The sequence below is a fragment of the Meriones unguiculatus genome, chromosome 2, assembly GCF_030254825.1.
Source record: "Meriones unguiculatus strain TT.TT164.6M chromosome 2, Bangor_MerUng_6.1, whole genome shotgun sequence".
NCBI classification, from domain to species: Eukaryota; Metazoa; Chordata; class Mammalia; order Rodentia; family Muridae; genus Meriones; species Meriones unguiculatus.
In genome coordinates, this window is record NC_083350.1 from 72,059,723 (window position 1) to 72,078,212 (window position 18,490).

Genomic DNA, 18,490 nt, shown 5'->3' on the forward strand with positions numbered 1-18,490 from the left:
GAGACTGAGTCTGGGCTACATATGAGCCAGGGGTTTTAGGTCCTCTCCATGCATTGTCCTTAGTTGGGTTATCATTCTCTTCAGGGGCCCCTGTGCTCAGTTTTTATGGCTCTGTTGGTCTCCTTTCAGAGCTCCTGTCTCCCATAGGTCTTTCTTTCCCAGATAATTTTTTTAAGATGAGGAAACAAATGTAAAATAATTTGCCCAAGGTGAGTGTCACAGGCTTTTTATTACTGTGATAAAACACCATGAGCAAAAGCAATTTGGGGAAGAAAGGGTGTACTTCAGTTTACAGTTCCACATTACAGTCCATCAGTAAGGGAAGTAAAGGCAGGAACAGGACAGGAATCTGGAAGCGGAAGCAGAGGCAATGGAGGAGTGTTGTTTACTGACTTTGTTCAGCATGCTTTCATATAGTACTCAGGGCTACCAGCCCAGAGGTGGCACCACCCAGGGTGCTGAACAGTTCCACATTAAACATCAATGTGCACCACAAACTCACGCACAGGCGACCCTGCTAGGAGCATTTTTCTGAAACAGGGTTCCTTCTTCTAAAAGGATTCTAGTTCATGTCAAGTTCACAGATTTAGCCAGCAGAATTGGCTGTGATTAACAGGAGACCAAAGCTCCTACAGTAAAACCTGTTTTGCTGTGACGATTGGCAATGGTCAACTGCAGCTGAGATATTAGTGTTGATTAAGAATAGAATGGCATAACTGAGGTGAAATCTTCTGGGAAGTGTTTCCTCAGGGTCAGCACACAGAAGCTGTGCTCCCGAGACATCCAGGGATGTATCCTGTGCTGGTAGTTGTAAGAATCACCCAGGTGGTAGTGGTTTTGACGGTGTTAAGGGTTCATGGAGAGCAGCTGAGCCTTGGTGCTGTGCGGTAGTGCTGCAGTCCCTGAGGAGAGGCCATTGGTGAAGGTACAGACCTAGTTGCAGTACAAGATCCAGGATAGAAAGGTTCATAGAGAGAAACTGAGGCTTGGCACCATGTGGCAGGGTTAGAGTCTTATTAAAGAGAGACCAGGAAAGGCTAGTGGCAAAGGTACAGCCCAGTTGCAGAGAATCCAACATTCTGGAGATGCCAATTCCAGTGGATGACCACCAAGGACTTGCTGTAGAGTGGAATCACCCTGGAATGAGACAAGCTGTGTGTCCTGCAATATATCTAATCAAGATAATCCCTCAACGGCATTCCCAGAAGCCTCTTCTAGAGCTTAACAGCTGAGATAGAGTATCACAAGAAGAATAGCACAAAGTGAAAACTGTCTACTAGGTTATATTCAGACAATGTACCTATTCCTTGCAAACTATAACTGGAACTTTTGAGGACAAATTTGTATACATACGCAACTGATTAATTCTACAACAAAGTGAAAGTCAGCATGTGCCTTGGTCTTCTTACTTTCCTAAATATTGTACCTTAACATTGCTGTGTTTTCTGTCAGAATCATGACATTACTAGCATAAAGTCTTAATTCTAAATAAAATTTTCAACAAATTTCTAATAAAACAAAACACGTCATATATAATTTTAGAGGTCAGTGAAATGGTTCCTCAGGTTAAGGACACTTGCTGCCAAGCCTGATGATCTGAACTGATCTCTACTTACACATAATAAAGAGACCAACTCCTGCAAGTTGTCCTCTGACCTCCCCATGTGCATTCCTACACACACACACACACACACAAAATATAAAAATAACATTTTCAATGTTTCTTTTGAAAATAAGACTACTGGAGTTAGGGTATAAGACAGCAGGTAAGAGTACTTGCTGTACAAATATGAAAACCTGAGTTTGATCTATAGCACTCACATTAAAAAAAAAAAATCCAAGGCTTGCTAATATTGTGTGTTAAAGACAATGCATTTGGAGAGCAAATCTACCCCAAAGCCTCCATTTTGCCAACTGTGGTATTTTGGATACACACATTTGTTTTTCTCTGTAAAAGACACACACCAAAACACAGGATTCAAATATATACATTAAGGGGCTTGGGAACGGGCTCAGTAGGTAAAGTGCCAGCTGTGTGACCATAAGGACCCAAGTTTGGATCCCCAGTGCCCATGTGAGACCATGTTTTCAAACATAAAATGAAGAGGTTAAGAGAGGAAGACATCCACACACACACCACACATGTGAATACCACAAAAACAACAACAACAACAACAACAAAAAAAAAAACATTTTATATTAAGATTTTTGAAAAAGAATATCTTGGTAAGAAAAAACTCATTGGGCCAAGAAAAGCTTTCATAATGACTATTAGCTTTCTTTGTGATTCAAATAGCGGGCAAATTTACAACTATTTCAAAGGAAGTGATATAGTAACTTAGATCTAAGTGAGATTCCAGAACCCAAATATCCACAGGGCAAGATAAATAATTGAGACTCACAAAAAAAAAAAAGAGAGAGAGAGAGAGACTCACTACCAGGCAGATCTGAGTCCTCCAAGAAGCTGGCTACTAATGAAAATTGCTGACTGAGCAAAGTTTTGTTTGTTTGTTTTTAATCATAAAATAATTGTTTTAATGGTGTATTTGAAATAATTTTAAACATCTGATCAATAAGATTACACAAATGTGAGAGTACACGGCACTTTACAAAAAATAAAGCTAAGCATTTAAATATACAAAACTTTGGATATAGATTTCTCATGAAGGTGCTTTTTAAAACATATACATGATTTACATTTTACATAACTTGCTAAAGCAAAAAATTGTGGCAAACTAAACTCTTACAACAGTATACAATATGGCTGTATAACAGTCCCTGTGAGAAGAACCGAATGAAGAGTGACATACTGAAAGAGTTTCTCTGGAGGGTTTGGCATTCTTTTGGTATGTGATTTCAATATTACTATTCTTTTTTTTATCAGCTATAATCTACACCGGTAAATTTAAAGGGGGGGGGTGCGTTGAATATCAACTTCCTCCTTAGAGAGAGGTACATAATGTGTTGCTCACATTTAGAACCACACTCCAAGAGCAAGACACTGGCTGCATCTCTTAAGTACACAATCCAGAGGGAGCCCTACTGTTGAAATGTTTTTACCAGCAGTTAGAAATCTGAAAAGCACTAGATGCTTAAAACTTACAGGAACTAGGAAAATCTTTGTAAGACAAAAAACTACTTCTTCTTGGGAATTAAAATAATAAAACAAACCATCCTTTTGAAATACTGTAACTAAATATTTGCCAGGTTTTTCCTCTTTGGTTGATCTATGATTTTTGTTTGTTTGTTTTCCCGTCAACAAAACAAGGACCAGCTTTGGCATTCCAAGTGCAGCCAACCCTCCTTGGGTACATGGTGCTCACAACTGTTTCATGATGCCATTTTCATTTTTCCCTTGTTAATTCGAATGCAAGGCCCATATTCCTTCCAGTACTTTTTTGATTTTCAACTTTTCAGTGAGGTATATCAGTTTTAAATTGGCTGACAAGGATAGCCTTCACTAGGTATCACTAACACTGTAGTGTGGGGAGCCAGAGAGTCAGTAACTTCAGGTACAAATGGTCTCCATCAGCTCTGTAATTATGGCTCAACTGCACAAGGTGATTCTGCCCCAACTATGTGGCTTTTCACACTTCAACTACAGAAGGTAATTGTCACAGTTAGCTAAGTAGCTTCTAATTGTAGACCATAGTACCTAACACTAGGAGACAGGTTCAGTATAAGATACATTCTGACTCTTCCTTTCTCCTACATCTTGATGCAGCCTGTATTAGAGGAAGGCACCTCATTGCTACTGTGTGGAACAAACAACAACAAAAATTAAGGTGGTATAAGGGAGCTATTGTAATTAAATGCAGGTAGGTAAGTGATACTTTTGCATAAAGTATACTTGGTACTGACTTTCAGAAAGCATCTGAATTTTTAGCTGCAAGAACCCACAAGACATACAGACAAGGTGTACTAAAAGCTTGTCAATGTAAACAGTGGTCTTCCATACTGGTGACTATTTTTCTGAGTACATTTCAGGACAGTGCAACAGTGCTCTCTATATCTTCTTTGGCAGTAAACAGTGAGAGTCTGGATGGATGGAGTGATCACTTAAGAAGGGCAAGGTACAGGGTTCGAGAATACTTCATTTCTCTTTCATGTTCCATACAGAATATCAAGTCCCTGAGGCATATTCTCGTGATTCTTGGACGCAGCAACGGTTTAGTGGCTGTTAGACTGGAAGTCCCAGAAGCAGAAGGGTTATCTTTGAAGCCCTAAACAGGGAAATAAAAGAGAGAAAGAAGTTATTTAAAATAAGGACTTTCATAAAGGGAAAACCTGTTGCTTTTGGCATATAAGAGCCCACTGTCCACTGGGAAGGTATTATGGAAGGCTCAACCCACTGAGGTCATGACCTTATTCACTCCTCTCTCCTGACTAGGCAGCAGCTCTGAGATGATTTCTTCTCTTTCGGGTGCTCTTTTCCTCCACTCTGCTGCCCCTTCCAGGTCAGACTTCCCACTTAAAAATTTTTACAAAAAACTTCAAAGTGATGGATGATATTATTATTTTGATCATGGTGCTGATAAAGGGTTACATATGTGTAAAAATCCGTTGTCTCAAAGGACAACAGTCTTTTGTGTACCAATAACATAAACATAACAGAAGCTCATTATGGTTCAGATTTCATCAAGCTACAGTACCAAAAAATCTTTAATGGCTCCCCAGAGGCCAGAACTTCATCTGAAAATTTGTCTCCTTTCTTTCATACATACACGTTGCAACAAGATCTGTGAGAGCTGCTTCCCACTGCTCAGACCAGACAGGAAATGATCCTGGCCTGATGAAGTCATGTGTCGTAAGTCTCACAACAAAGCAGCATAGGACTCCATTTTTAATTTGATCTGAAGTTGGTGTTGTTAGGCACTGTGTTATGCTGTACCACACCCAGCCTAATAATATTTTCTTAACTGAATTTATTGATTATAAACAGAAGAGCCAATGTGAGTTTCAAATTCATCCAAAAATAAACTGAAACCCAGTATTCCTGCAATAAAACAGTTTCTTAATCACTGACATCTATGCACTATTATATTAAACTTTATTTTTTAAAGAGTATTATTATTATTTGTGGTTGTATGATGGAGGGCTAGAGGAAGGGCACATGCATGATATGGTGTGTATGTAGAGGCCAGAGTTAACAACTCTGTGAAATTGGTTCTCTCCAACATTTACGTGGGTGCTAGAAATCAAACTCAGGTTTTCAGGCTTTTGAGCTATCTTAATATCACTTAAAAAACAAAACAAAAAACAAAGGCAACCAACAATCTTACCCAGCTATGACATCTATAAAGCACATGAGCAACCAACATGGCATAATAATCCTACAGGTGCAGTAGTGGCACACATACCTTAGCAGTAATCAACAGCTCTCTAACTGAATTTAAGACCCACTCAACAAAAGAATTACTATGCCTGGTACTAGACACTCAGCTAACTCCTCAGTGCTAGTGAGATCATTGTTACCTTTACCACCTTTTACTTATAACAATCATTCTTAAGAATCCTGGAATTTTTTTGGTTTCTTAAAAAAAAAAAACACACATGGAAATATTATAAGAATGTGCTCTTGTTTTAATCTGAGCTGTAGGGATATAGTGCTGCTTTGGGCTGTCCACAGCAACTGACCATGATTTGCCCTCATGTTCTAGCAAAAGCTTGGTTTTGCCAGCTGCAGATAATTTCTGCATTTGTGTGACTGCTGGGATTCTGGGAACTTTTCAGAGGATACATAAATGTGAACCTCTTCCCAGAACCCCTGAAGCAGGGTAGTGGTTGTTGGTCTTTTCGGAAGGTTGGTTTCAGTTTGCTAGTAGCTGTGGTTAAAGAAGAAACAAAAGGAAATAAATCATATTCAGTGATTTTCCTCCTCTTTCTATCCTTGTTTCTCTATTATCTAGTGTTAAGAGGGTGAGACCAGGGGATAAAGGGTAGGGAAAAAAAGAACCCACAAAGTAGCAAAGATCAGCTACACACAAGGGTAGTCTTCAGCCCTCACAGAGGAAACCTCTTTGCAACAGTAAGAGACCACTACAGAAAGCGAAAATCAATAAAAATGCAGAGTTGTGGGCCCTGTCCCAACAGGTACACTCACAATACAACTGCAGTTCCACTCAAGGCTCAGAGATTATTTCAGAAGAGGGATTGGAAAACTGTAAGAGCCTGAGGAACTGAGAGTTTGCTGTGATAGTGTGTCTTCTGGTTATATGAGGAGCTATACAGAAAGTCTCATAAACATGATCACCCAAATGTGAGTAAGGGTGACACCAGTAAACATGCCATAGAGGATGAGGAAAAGCCTATAAGGCCTCAACCCAACACAAAAAACTAGACAAGTGAGGAAAGAACACAGCAATTCGTTGTCTAGGGCCAAGTGATCTGTCCTGAAAACATATACACAAGTAACATCTGGACTTAACAGGCTCTATTTAAGAAGATATATAATGTACACACATAGCATATAAGTACACACACATATTTATATATATTCACAATAATTAGTGAAAAGAGGCCATTAATTTAAAAAAGAGCGAGGAAGAATATATGAAAGGATTTGGAGGAAAGATGAGGAAGAAATGTAATTAAATTATAACCTCAAAAATTAGAAAGAAAGCCAGGTAGTGGTAGCCCATGCCTTTAATTCTAACACTTGGAAGGCAGAGGCAGGCCGATTTCAGTTGGAGGACAGTCTGTTGTACAGACCAAGTTCCAGGACAGCCAAGGCTACACAGAGAAACCCTGTTTCAAAAAGAGAAAAAAATAAAACAAAAACTTCACCAATTAATTAATTAATTACAAAGGAATTTTAAATTATTATTGTGTATATGAGTGTTTGTAAGCACATACCACATCTAGTGTGCAGCTATCAGGACAGCTTTCAGGAGCAGGTTCTCTCCTTTAACCATGGATTCTCCAGGGATCAAACTAGGGTTACTGGACTTGCATAGTAAGCACTTTGACCCACTGATTCATCTTGCTTGCCCCAAACAAAGAATTTCTTAGAATGATAATTGTGTAAAAGTGAAACTCTTTATTTCATTGTGTGTGTGTGTGTGTGGGGGGGGGTTTACAGCCTATCATAACAGGGAAGTCATAGCAGCTTTAAAGAAATGGCCATATTGTATCCACCTACAAAAGAGAGTTACAGTTATGTACATGATTTCACTCAGCTTGCACTATGCATTACATTCTTGCACAATTCAGGCTCCCTTTCTTAGGGATCGGTGCCACCCATATTGAATATGTCTTCTAACCTTCAGTAACATAATCAAGATAATCCTCCCAGGTAGGCCAGTCTAATCTAGACAATTAATTACTTATTGAGCCTCTCCAAATCATATAAATCTTTTTGCCTTCTATTTCATTTTTTAAAAACTGTATTTTGATTGGGGCTGGCAAGATGGTTCAGTGGGTAAGGGTGCATGTGGCACAAACCTGGAGACCTTTTTGATCCCTGGAACCCATGTAAAAGTCAAAGAAGAGAACTTGACTTCACAAAGTTTTCTTCTGACTTCTACTGAGTAGGACATGCATACTCAGACACATGCACCATGAATGCACACATAATAATAAATTTTGTAAAACTTACACTACAAAAAAAAAAAAAAACCCTGTTTTGATAGGATTGGCAACTCTGCTTCATCCAATTGAAACTTGAGAGGTACAGGTAACATGAGGATCAAATCTTTTCATTCTGTTTTAATAACACTAGATTTTAATTATTCCCTTCACAATTTTCATTTGATAGTACTGGGATTGGTCTGTAATGTCTACAAAATACCACAGTCAAAAATAGTCAACCTAACTCCATGCATATTCATACCGTGATTTCAGAGAGGCTTTACCTAGTCAAATAAATTTTCTTATAACACATTCATATTTTAAGGGCTATCCCATCCTAACCACATCTGTTCTTTCATTAGGTTAAAAACTTGCTCATAAGACCCCATGGAAGAAACATTGGTGAGCCCATGAGGAAAAAGGGCTGCTCTCTACACCACCTATAGTTCAGAACTCCTACAGGTGCAGAGTATGATCTGTGCATGTCCAAGTAGTAAGCTATAACTGAACAAGCATGGCAGCCCATAGTGAGTTAGCTGGTGTCTCTCTTTTGCAAGCCTTGCTGCTCAGGTATGCAATAGATGGATGACACCTTACTACTGTTGATTATTACCACCAAACATTTTTCACAAGATTTCTGAAGGATGATCTCAACAACTCAGCTTTGGAAACAATAAATATATACATTAGGAAATCAGTAAAATATATTACTGATAGTGAGAGGAAACCTTGGTTATAGAAGTTAGATTTTTTTTAAAACATTGGTGCATATTAAAGAAGTCTTGGGAGCCCTGGCTGCTCTTCCAGAGGTCCTAAGTTCAATTCCCAGCAACCACATGGTGGCTCACAACCATCTATAGTGAGATCTGGTGCCCTCTTCTGACCGGCAGGTATACATGCAGGTAGAGCACTCATGTACTTTAAATAAATAAATCTTTAAAAAAAAAAAAAGTATTGGGAAGAAGAAAGAGAGGTAGAAAGGAAAAATGGAAGAGAAGGCAGAAGGGGAGGAGAGAGTATAAACAGATGAATCTCATTTAGTTCAGGCTGGCCCCCAAATCACCTCGAAGCCAAGAATAACCTCTGAACTTTGGCCCTCCCGTGTATACTTCCCAAAAGTCATGTGTGTACCATGGTGCCTGGTTTATATGATGGTGGAAATCAAACCGAGGGCTTTCAGCAAGCTGCACAAGGATTTTATTGGCCTAGCTACATTTCCAGCTCAAAAGAGAGCTTTCTTCAGCCACAAATGATATATTATGGTTAATTCTAAATCTATACATACTTAACAGTGTTCACACATCTGCCTGCAGTCAAGTTTAACATATTGCATAAATTTTAAAATTGATTAGATGAATATGTCTTGGCAATTCTGTCTTTATGAAAACACCTAGAAATGTCATTTTTACCAAAAGTCACATATAAGTTGTGTTTTGTGCTAGTACTCACAATAATCCTAATTGGAAAGATAATGACTACTATAAAGTAGGCTGTAACAACTGAGAGGACCTAGGACACAAAGGAACAACTACTGTATGGTTAATTTTTGCCATGTTTCCAAACAGGCAAGGCTGCAGAAGTCAGGTAGTCAATCTTTTTAGGGAGCTGTGGAGTAGCTGGGAGGGCATAGTTATTTTTTTAAGTTCCCATGGTGCTTCCTTTTTAGTCTGAGCACTATCTAGGTGGGTACATTCCCTGCATAAAAATTGAGTTCACTTTTGATTTGATTTTTGTACCTTCTGCACCAATGTTCCATTTTGATAGTGTTGGGATCCTTAAACAGGCATGTCTACGGCCAGCCCTAAGGGACCCGACGAACTGGTTATAAGGCATCTGTGAGGCCACCTGCAAGACCACCCTCTGACCACCGGAAACTACCTGTGCATGCTCTTGTAAGAGAACTCGAAGCTCCTCTCTCTCTCTCTCCTACCTTGTCCAGAGATGATCTCTGCGACCCCTTCCTCTTCCCTTAATAAACCTCCCACATGGAACCAGTTGTATGGCGTGATTTGTGAACCCACCGTCTAACTCTTCAGCACAATTTCTATCAGATGGAAAATTAAAACTGCTAGCAAACAACAACAACAAAAACAAAACAAACAAACAAAAAAACCCCCATGTCATCTCTGTAGGAAATTAAAAGTTAAGTGTAAGAGTGGGAAGAAAAGAAGGTACAATTATTAAATGTAAAAAAAAAAAAAGAGACCCAATTATCTGGGTTAAGGAAAAAAGGGGTCACAGTTCATGTTTGTCATATGACAAGCCTGAAGGATCCAAGGGAAAGAGCTGCATTATACCTGCCAGCCCAGGGTTGAAAAGGAGGTCACTGCAACAGGATGCAGTAGAAGGCCCAAAGCAATGTTATAAATGAAACAAACCCCGAGGGACATTCTAAAACCCACCACAAATTGTCTTTCATAATTCACAGCCTCACAAAGGTGATAGCACTCTCTTCACCCAAATCATGACTGACTTAGAAAGCCAAATTCTTGAACCTGTATATAAAATAAATGCCTACCATTTTTATACTTCGGATTGTTAAAAATTCCGACTGGTTGGTCCCATAATGTTGAAGCCACAATAATTCTTGGTCATCGAATGATAACCTGTATCCGTCAAAACTAAACCTGCCTTTTAGTTTTCCTTTTCCTCTAGGCCACGAGGTCCTTTCCCCAGTTAACTCACTTTTAAAGTGCCAAGGCTGAAATATTAATGTAGTTCAGGAAGAGTGTAGAAGGAACACACTGATGAAGGGTGCATTGTTTGTTCTTGAGGGCTTCCCAACCCACTTCTCACATGAGGGTTTTTTTTTTTTTTTTATATTGATTCTTAGGAAAGAGAAACAACCAATTCACCAAATGCCTACCCAATTCTAGCATCAGTATCCTCTAGAACTACAGACCAATTAAACTAGCTTCACTGATTTGTTAGGATTGTGTCTTATTTCTATAATAAAACAGTAGAAATCTTTTAGTCTCATAAGGAGAAAGTGAATACCAGCAGTTTCCAGCTTTAAATAAAATACCACTCAATGATTAAAACCAACCAGTCATCTAAAATCCTATTCCCATCTACATAATGGAGCAGGTGGTATGAAATAAAATCTGTAAAAAGCCTTTCAAATTATCGTTAAGTTATATAATTGCAACACCAAGTTAGAAGCCAAGTTAGAAGCCAAAACAAGAGCTATGCAACCAGAGTGGCTTCAACAGTCCTGAAAAAGTTCTCTCATATCATGTAGACCTTTATCCAAATGTCACCATCCTTGCAGAAGAAGGGCAGAAAAATTCTAAGAGTCAGAGGTCAGGGAGAACTTGAGCAGAAGTGTCTTCTGGACATGACAGGACCACTGCACTCATGACCCCACTCAAGCATCGAGTGGAGTGGGGCACATGAGTTGCTTGCAATAAGCTGAGAAGCTGCTTACACAGCTGATGGCTTAGAAGGAAGTAAGGCTTGGTATCCTTAATAGTGTAGTCTTAGTAGGCCAGGCATGCTCTAGTGGATGACAGGGGAAGGGGGAGATAGGGAGTTGGGGAGTGAATCTGAAAGAATTAGGGGGAAGAATCAAGGTGAATCTGATCCAAATGTACTCAAGTAACATGGCTCTGTGCTAATCCACACTCTGATCTAGTTCAAGTATAGTGTCACAGGTGCCTATGCTGGGGTGAAATAACACTAGTTGTCAACTTCATAAACAATCTCAAACTACTTAACTTGCAGGTACCTCAGTTTCTCAAACTGTAAGCAAGGGTACTAACAGCAATACTGCCCCTCCCCCCAAAATGAGAATAGTATTTGGAACACAGTATAGGATCTCTAAATATTGGCTTTTATCATCTTAATGAAAAAAAACAAACAAACAAAAAAAAACAAAAAAACAAAACTGGCCATTGGAGAGGCAGTGATGTTTGCAAGCAGGAAAAAGTTGTACCTTTAGCTCCAGAATCTTTCTCCTAATCAAACTTTACCACCTGTACCCTATTCTCTCAAGTTTTCACTAAATCACCAACTCACTAACTTTAGAGAAATGATGAATTCTGTTATGCTTCTCTTGTTTCTCAGTGGAGCTTTCAGTGCTTAAAGATCAAATATAGATGAATGGCCACTTCTGTATGTAGGAGGTGGACAGAGGACACACGTACAGACAGAGCATCTTTCTCATAGTTCTCCAATAAAACCACAGAAAAGCTTTTCTATACAAGCCCAGTAACCAGGAAGTAAGGCTCAGCTGATTCCACACATTCCCTGGATTGTAAGACTAAGAAAACACAAATGGTCTCTGAACCTTAACATTTAGCACAAAAACTGGGGCATTTCTAAAAGAGGAACTAGAAGCAATGGTACACTACATTTCTCAGATTCACTGCCCAGTTTACACCAAGGCCCAGTATCAAGCCTTTCTAAACCTTGAAGGGTGAAACAAAGGTTACACAATGGCACTTACAGATCAGAATATGACCTGGTTCCAGAATAAAAACTCAATATTCTCTGAAACCCAGGAGCAAGGATAAATAAAGCTGCCGGAGTGGGTAAGAGTGCTTGCTGCACAAGCATGAGGACCTGAGTTCAGATATCCAGAATCTACATAAAAGAGTTGGGCATGATCACAGATAGACTTGTAACCCCAGCACTGAAGGAAGGCATGGAAACGGAAGAATTGCTAGGTTTGCCAGCTCCAAGCTCAGTAAGAGAGCCTGTCTGGAGGGAATATGGTGGAGAGTGATAGAGCAGGACATCCATCAAAAAAGATATCTTGTCCTGGTCTATGCACATGAACGTACACACACACACACACACACACACACACACACACACACACAAATATCACACCACCTGAAATAAGTAAGTAAAGTTGTTGCCTGACACAGTGCAACAACACACAGAATCTATGTTCAAAGACTAAGCTTTCAAGTCGTATACAAGCCAACTGGTAGAGTGCTTGTCTAACGTGCAGTAGCCCTGGGTTCAATCCTTAGCACCACATAAACCACGTGCAGTGGCTCATTTCTGTAAATTCAGCACTAAGATGGTGGATGCAGGCGGAACAAAAGCTCAATGTCAACTACGTCATCAGAGTGAGTTGGAGGCCAGCTGGGCTACACAAGACCCTGTCTCAAAAAAACTAGACTAAGTTTTCTAAGCCTCAAAGGGAACACAGCAAAATGTACTGAACTTTGAGATTGACTGCCCTCTGCTGGTCAACAAGCAACATTTTTGAAGCTACAGGTCTCTGACTTTGATCCCATTCATTTTATCCTTGAAAGTTGTAGCATTGCACAGGCAGTCTATCTCTGCCCAAGAATTTTTGTCATTCCTGTGTTTCAAAGGAAGTAAACAGATTTAACTGACATTGGACCACAGGCTCTGAACTGTAACTGTGACTCTGAAATTATGTCAGATACTCACTGGTTGTCATGTCATATGTAGTAACACATCTTTACTTCAGGCTGCACTGTTCAGTATTCTAGCAAAGCTTCCAAATAAATGTATTACACATATCCCACATTCAACATGCTTTGAACCATGATTCCTTCCCTTCTTTCTCTTTATTTCAAGAAATGAAAATGCCACAAAATGCTCAATCCAAAAACCTGGATGAGACAGACCCTCAGCCTTTCCTTCCATTATGATCTACCTACCATTGTTATCCCTCCTTAACAGTCTTTTAAGTCACTAACTTCTTTCAACATTTTTACTTTTAGTATCTTCTATTATTTGAAAGATAATTTTTAAGCAGTCTACCTCTTGTATTACTACTACTTATACTGGAGTGTGATGATTGTTCTAAACAATCTGGCAATACAATTTTCCTGTTTAAAATGCTTCAATGACCCAAAATCTATGGGACCAAATTCAAATACACAAAGATACAAATATACAATGATATAGACATTTACAACCACAATAAAGCCAAACTTGACTCATTTCTTTATTCCTGTCACAAACTACTGATCATGGAAGAAGTAATTTCTCCCCTTGATGCAGCCAGTTAACGGCAAACAGTGTGCTTCCTTTCTGGAATGGTATTCTCCAGGCCAGCTATCCTACCCTCAAGTCCCAGCACTGAAAAGCTTAAGCAGCATGTTTTCCCAGTGACTACAAGGACCAACTTGTCCAGTTCTAGACTAGTGGCAATCCTGTGCATTTTCCTAAAACTACAAGGCTGCTGCTTGGTTATCTCAAACCCGTCACTCACTGAACTGAAGAGGATGACCGAACTATAAAGGTTTTTACAGTCCCTGAAGCAGGATCTGATCAGTGTGTGCAGGCTGACACCCATGTTTAGGTCGAGTGTCACACAATAATGTAGCTGGTGTGAATGAGCAGTGAAGCTAAGTCACATCACAGCCTTGAAGTCAGAACTAAAGCTAAGTCACATGACAGCCTCTGAAGTCAGAACTGTGATTCTTAGCTTTAAGTCAAACAAATGTGGAAGAAAACTAAAATTCTTGAGTGGTGTATTTGTAAAGTACTTTATCTACTCACTCCCACCAAGCTACCATCAGATGATATTTATTCAAAACAATTGTCTTTTTTTTTTAAGTCCTCCTGCCCCCACATTCAGCAATATAATACACAAGAACATCAAATGGCCAAACAGCAGTCAACTCTGAGAAGCCATAACTCGACTGCCTCCTGTGGCCAAGTAGAAAAATACACTTTAGGACTTTTCTTTAAAAAAACAAAAACAAAACAAAACACAAAACACTGGCCAAGTCATCAGAAAACTCATGTAAACCATGTCTGAATCTCAATTTTCTGTTTTGTTAAAACTTCTTCACAGGACTGACAGTGAAAATTTAACAAGCACCTTAAGCTTCAAACTTGAAGAGCTGTGAAAGCCACTTTGCTGAACAAGTAAAGGTATGGATTTATTAATAGCTTTGGGTACATTAACAGTAGCTTTATTTAGAAATTTCAGATTTTTAATTCAGAAATGATAAAGTTGGTAAGATGCATACAGGGTAAAAAATGTTCCTAGAAAAAAAAAATCTGGGCTGAAAAGGAAACTAAAAGAACACTAGCAGTGGTGCTTTTCATTCATAAGCTCTTTACAAGCTATATGGCTAAGCAATAGCAATGGACTCCAGAGATAAGTCAAAGGTAGCAGCAGTACCACAAAGAACAGAAGGCATATGGGTGGTGGATCACAAGGCTCCTACGTAAAATGAATGATACTAACCTAAGGTTGGGAATAATAAAAAACACATGTTTTATGACTAAACAGGTAAAGATGCCATTTTTTAAAAAGGTACACCTAAAATAGTTAAAAATAAAAAAAAAGTGAAAAAAGAAAAAGGATCCTGAGTGAAACAGTAAATAAAATTGATTTAAGTCAAATGATAACATACAGGAGAAAAAGCTCAGTTTACATGACATTCTTAAAGACCCACTATAAATAAAAACACAATTAAGTGAGAAGTGCATGGAAAAGGACAAACCATGCAAATCCTAGGCATAAGAAAACTATCACAACAGGAGGGAAAGAGAGAGGGAGCTACAGGTAGGATACAAAGTGAATTGACTGTAATTAATAAAAATAAAAATAAAGAAAAAATACAAAAAAGAAAACTACCACAGCTATAAAATATTAAAGAAAGCAGGCTTCCAGACAATGAATATTTCTAGACATGAAGATCATTTCATAATGACAAAAGGACAGATTTTGTCAGAAAGACATTAATACTGCACCTAGAAACAAGCCATCCAGTAAGAGAAGCAGAAACACATAATCATAGTAGTCTACACCCCCTTCACTTGGAACTTTATGGAATAAACACCTCTAGCCCAAAGTAAACTAGTAAGAAGACGGGATCACAGACACCATGCTAATAATGGATATATATATACTGGATGGCAGAATATATACATTTCTAACTATTTATGCAAACTGACGAGACACTCAAATACAAGCTTCAACAGATATAAAAGGACTGAAACCATAGACTATGTTCTTTGGTCACATAAAAACAAAACCAATGTAGAAATAAAACAACACATTTTCCCAACAGCTGGTATGTAAAAGCTATCAAAAAGGAAATTAGAGTTAATACTACAAGCAAACTATATCCAACATATTAGAAGTTTGTATGGGAGAGGCCTAACAAAAAGATGATAAAAATTCACTGTAGAAACTCTGTTCAGTTGGTCAAGTGCTTGCCTGGCTTACAAAAGGCTTTTGTTCAATCCCTAGTATCCATAAATGTGTGTGTGGTTATGCTTTGATTTCCATAGCTCTCAGTAGGTAGAGGCAATATATTGAGTTTTAGGCTAGCCTGGTCTATATGAAATCACATCTCAAGAAAATGTTTAATGAGTTGTAAATTAGTGTTCAGAGAAGATTAATAAGACCAATGAACATTTATTTAGACTAACCAAGAAGTGAAAGGAGAGGAGAATGGGATAAAACCCACTATTTATCAACATTGGGGATGAAAAACACTATACATTACTAAAAAGATTAAAAAGATAATAAGACATGATCAATAATTTTATGTTAAAAACCTGAACAAAAAGCAGGAGGTGCTGGTCAAACTTCATTGATACTCAGGAAGCAGAGAACAATGAATGTTGCTGCTCAGCTACCTTTTTCCTTTTTATTCAGTCTTGAATGCAGCCTGTGGAAAGCTATTGCCTAATTTAAGGTGAATCCTCCCATTTCAATTAACCAAATCTAGATAACCCCTCACAGACAGGCCCAGAGATTTGTTTCACTTATTCTAAATCCAATCAAGTTGACATTCAAAATTAATCATCACAAGTATAAAAGAAACATAAAGAGAAAATCCAATGTTGAATTTTCTCCACCCAGAAATCTCTGTAGATCTGGAAAAGAGAAGTAAACAGTAGCTATGACACAGCATGAATATTACTCAGTCTTGAAATTTCCTATGCCAAACAAATCAGTCCATTACTCCGGTAGACAGCCTCACTCAAAGTCAGACATGGACAGAATGCAGTCAGAATATAACACAATGGCTGCTAGCCCAGTTCAAGAGTGTTCTTGTTCCTTTCTGAAATCTCCATGAGCTGAGCACATGTTTAATATCTTTCTGCCCCACTCTTTGCTCTTGTGGTCTCTCTGTCTTTCTCCTTTCCCTTTCCTTAGATGAGAGCAGTAAGCTGTAGCTTTACACTGTACCATAGTCTGAAAGCTATCCTGTCTTGAAATTTGTGTGTGTGTGTGTGTGTGTGTGTGTGTGTGTGTGTGTGTGTGTGTGTACACAGATGCCCCATGGGGATTAAACCTAGGACAAGCAAGTACTCAATGACAGTCATATTTCCAGCTCATTTTTCATTTTGGCATACTGTTCCTTAAGTCATCAGTGTTGGCTTTCAACTTACTCTGTAGCCCAAGCAGGCCTTGAAATTACCATTCTTTTGCTCATATCTATCAGTAGCATCAAAAAAATGTGTAAGTGCAATAAATGACAAACTGAGAGGAAACTAAACTACTGTAGAGAAAATGATGATAAGTATAAATAAAAGAAATCCATAATACTCATGGGTTAAAAGTTAAGATGTTATTATTCACAAATTATCTCTAGATTCAATGGCAGTCTGAGGAATTCACAGGCATTCTTACAATAATGGCAAGATGCATCTAAAACTCATGTAACTGCATACAGTTCATATAAAAATACCCAAAATAACTTTAAAAAATTAAAATACTCATATTGGCTGATTTAATATCAATTAATGAAGAAAAACTGGAATATAGGAACAGATATAAAAATACAGCAATAGAAAATGTATACACATGTTCATTAACTTCTATTACTTTAATATGATATTTGAGATAATAAACTGATAAAGAGAAAAAGGTTTGGCTCATAATTTTGGAGGGTCCAACCCATGATAAGTTGGACTGGTTAGTTTTGCATTATAGCAAGGCGGCACATTATGCCAGTAACATATGATGGAGCAGAATCCTCCCAATATAGTCAGGGAGCAAGAAAAAAAAGAGGGGCAAGGGTCCCCAAGTTCCCTTCAAGCCACACCATTAGTGACCACTTATTAGGTCATTTCTTCCGAAGGTTTGACCATCTTCCCATAGATATACTCCCTACAGACAAAGGCCATTTTCATGGGCCTCCAGAAGATATTCAGTCTACAGTTAATATGTTAACTGTTTTTTAAGCATTATATATGGTAATGAACGAAATGCAATGAGGGGTCTGTCTAGTAAGTAGGCTACAAAAAGTAAGGATATCTCTGTGTGAATCCACACCCAACACTAGACAAGAAAACAGCAAAATAGGTCAAAGACCTAAACAGAAAAAGTTAAATCCATAAAGCTTCTTAGAGGAAAAAAAAAAAACTAATAATAATAACATAGTAAAGTTTTACAAATATGGGACAAAGCTTTTTATTGTAATATGTAAGAACTACTAACCATAAAAGCTCAAAGGAGTATGAAGTAGTAGTATAACTAGTTGGAAACCAGTTAGAGCTCTTTGGAAAGTTAAGCATATGCCTCTTCTATGCTCTAATACATAGACTAAGTACTTACCTAAGAGAAATGAAAATATCGCCACAAAATTACTTCTACAAGGATGTTCATAGCCACTTTATCTGCTCTATGAAAAATGTGTAAGCCAAACAAGCATCCAATGCATAAGCAAATCAGTCTTCATGCACTAACCCACTGCTCACTGACAGGCATGTATTACTAAAATGATCAGTATAAATAAATCTCAAAAACATTATGCTGAATGAAACCACTTAGACACAAAGAGTTCATTATTCCATAATTTTCAATTATTCAAAACTCTAATAAAACAGGCAAAACTAAGGTATGGTAATAAACATTGAGGTCTTGGAAGGTCAGTGATTCACAATTCATACTACTTTTGCAGAGCACTTGAGTTCAGTTCCCAGAACTCATTCCAGGTTGCTCAAAACCACTTATAATTCC

The 18,490-nt window shown here is 38.2% G+C and overlaps 1 protein-coding gene across 1 annotated transcript in view; it reads right to left on the reverse strand.

Moving 5' to 3' along the window:
* Positions 1–210: 210 nt before the first annotated feature.
* The window catches only part of Taf4b (TATA-box binding protein associated factor 4b), a 114,850-nt gene continuing 96,570 nt past the window's right edge, over positions 211–18,490 (reverse strand). The window contains exon 15 of the mRNA XM_021639921.2: positions 211–4,223. Coding sequence (XP_021495596.2) covers positions 4,056–4,223 — 168 coding nt within the window. The 3' untranslated portion in view covers positions 211–4,055. The remainder of the gene's footprint in view (positions 4,224–18,490) is intronic.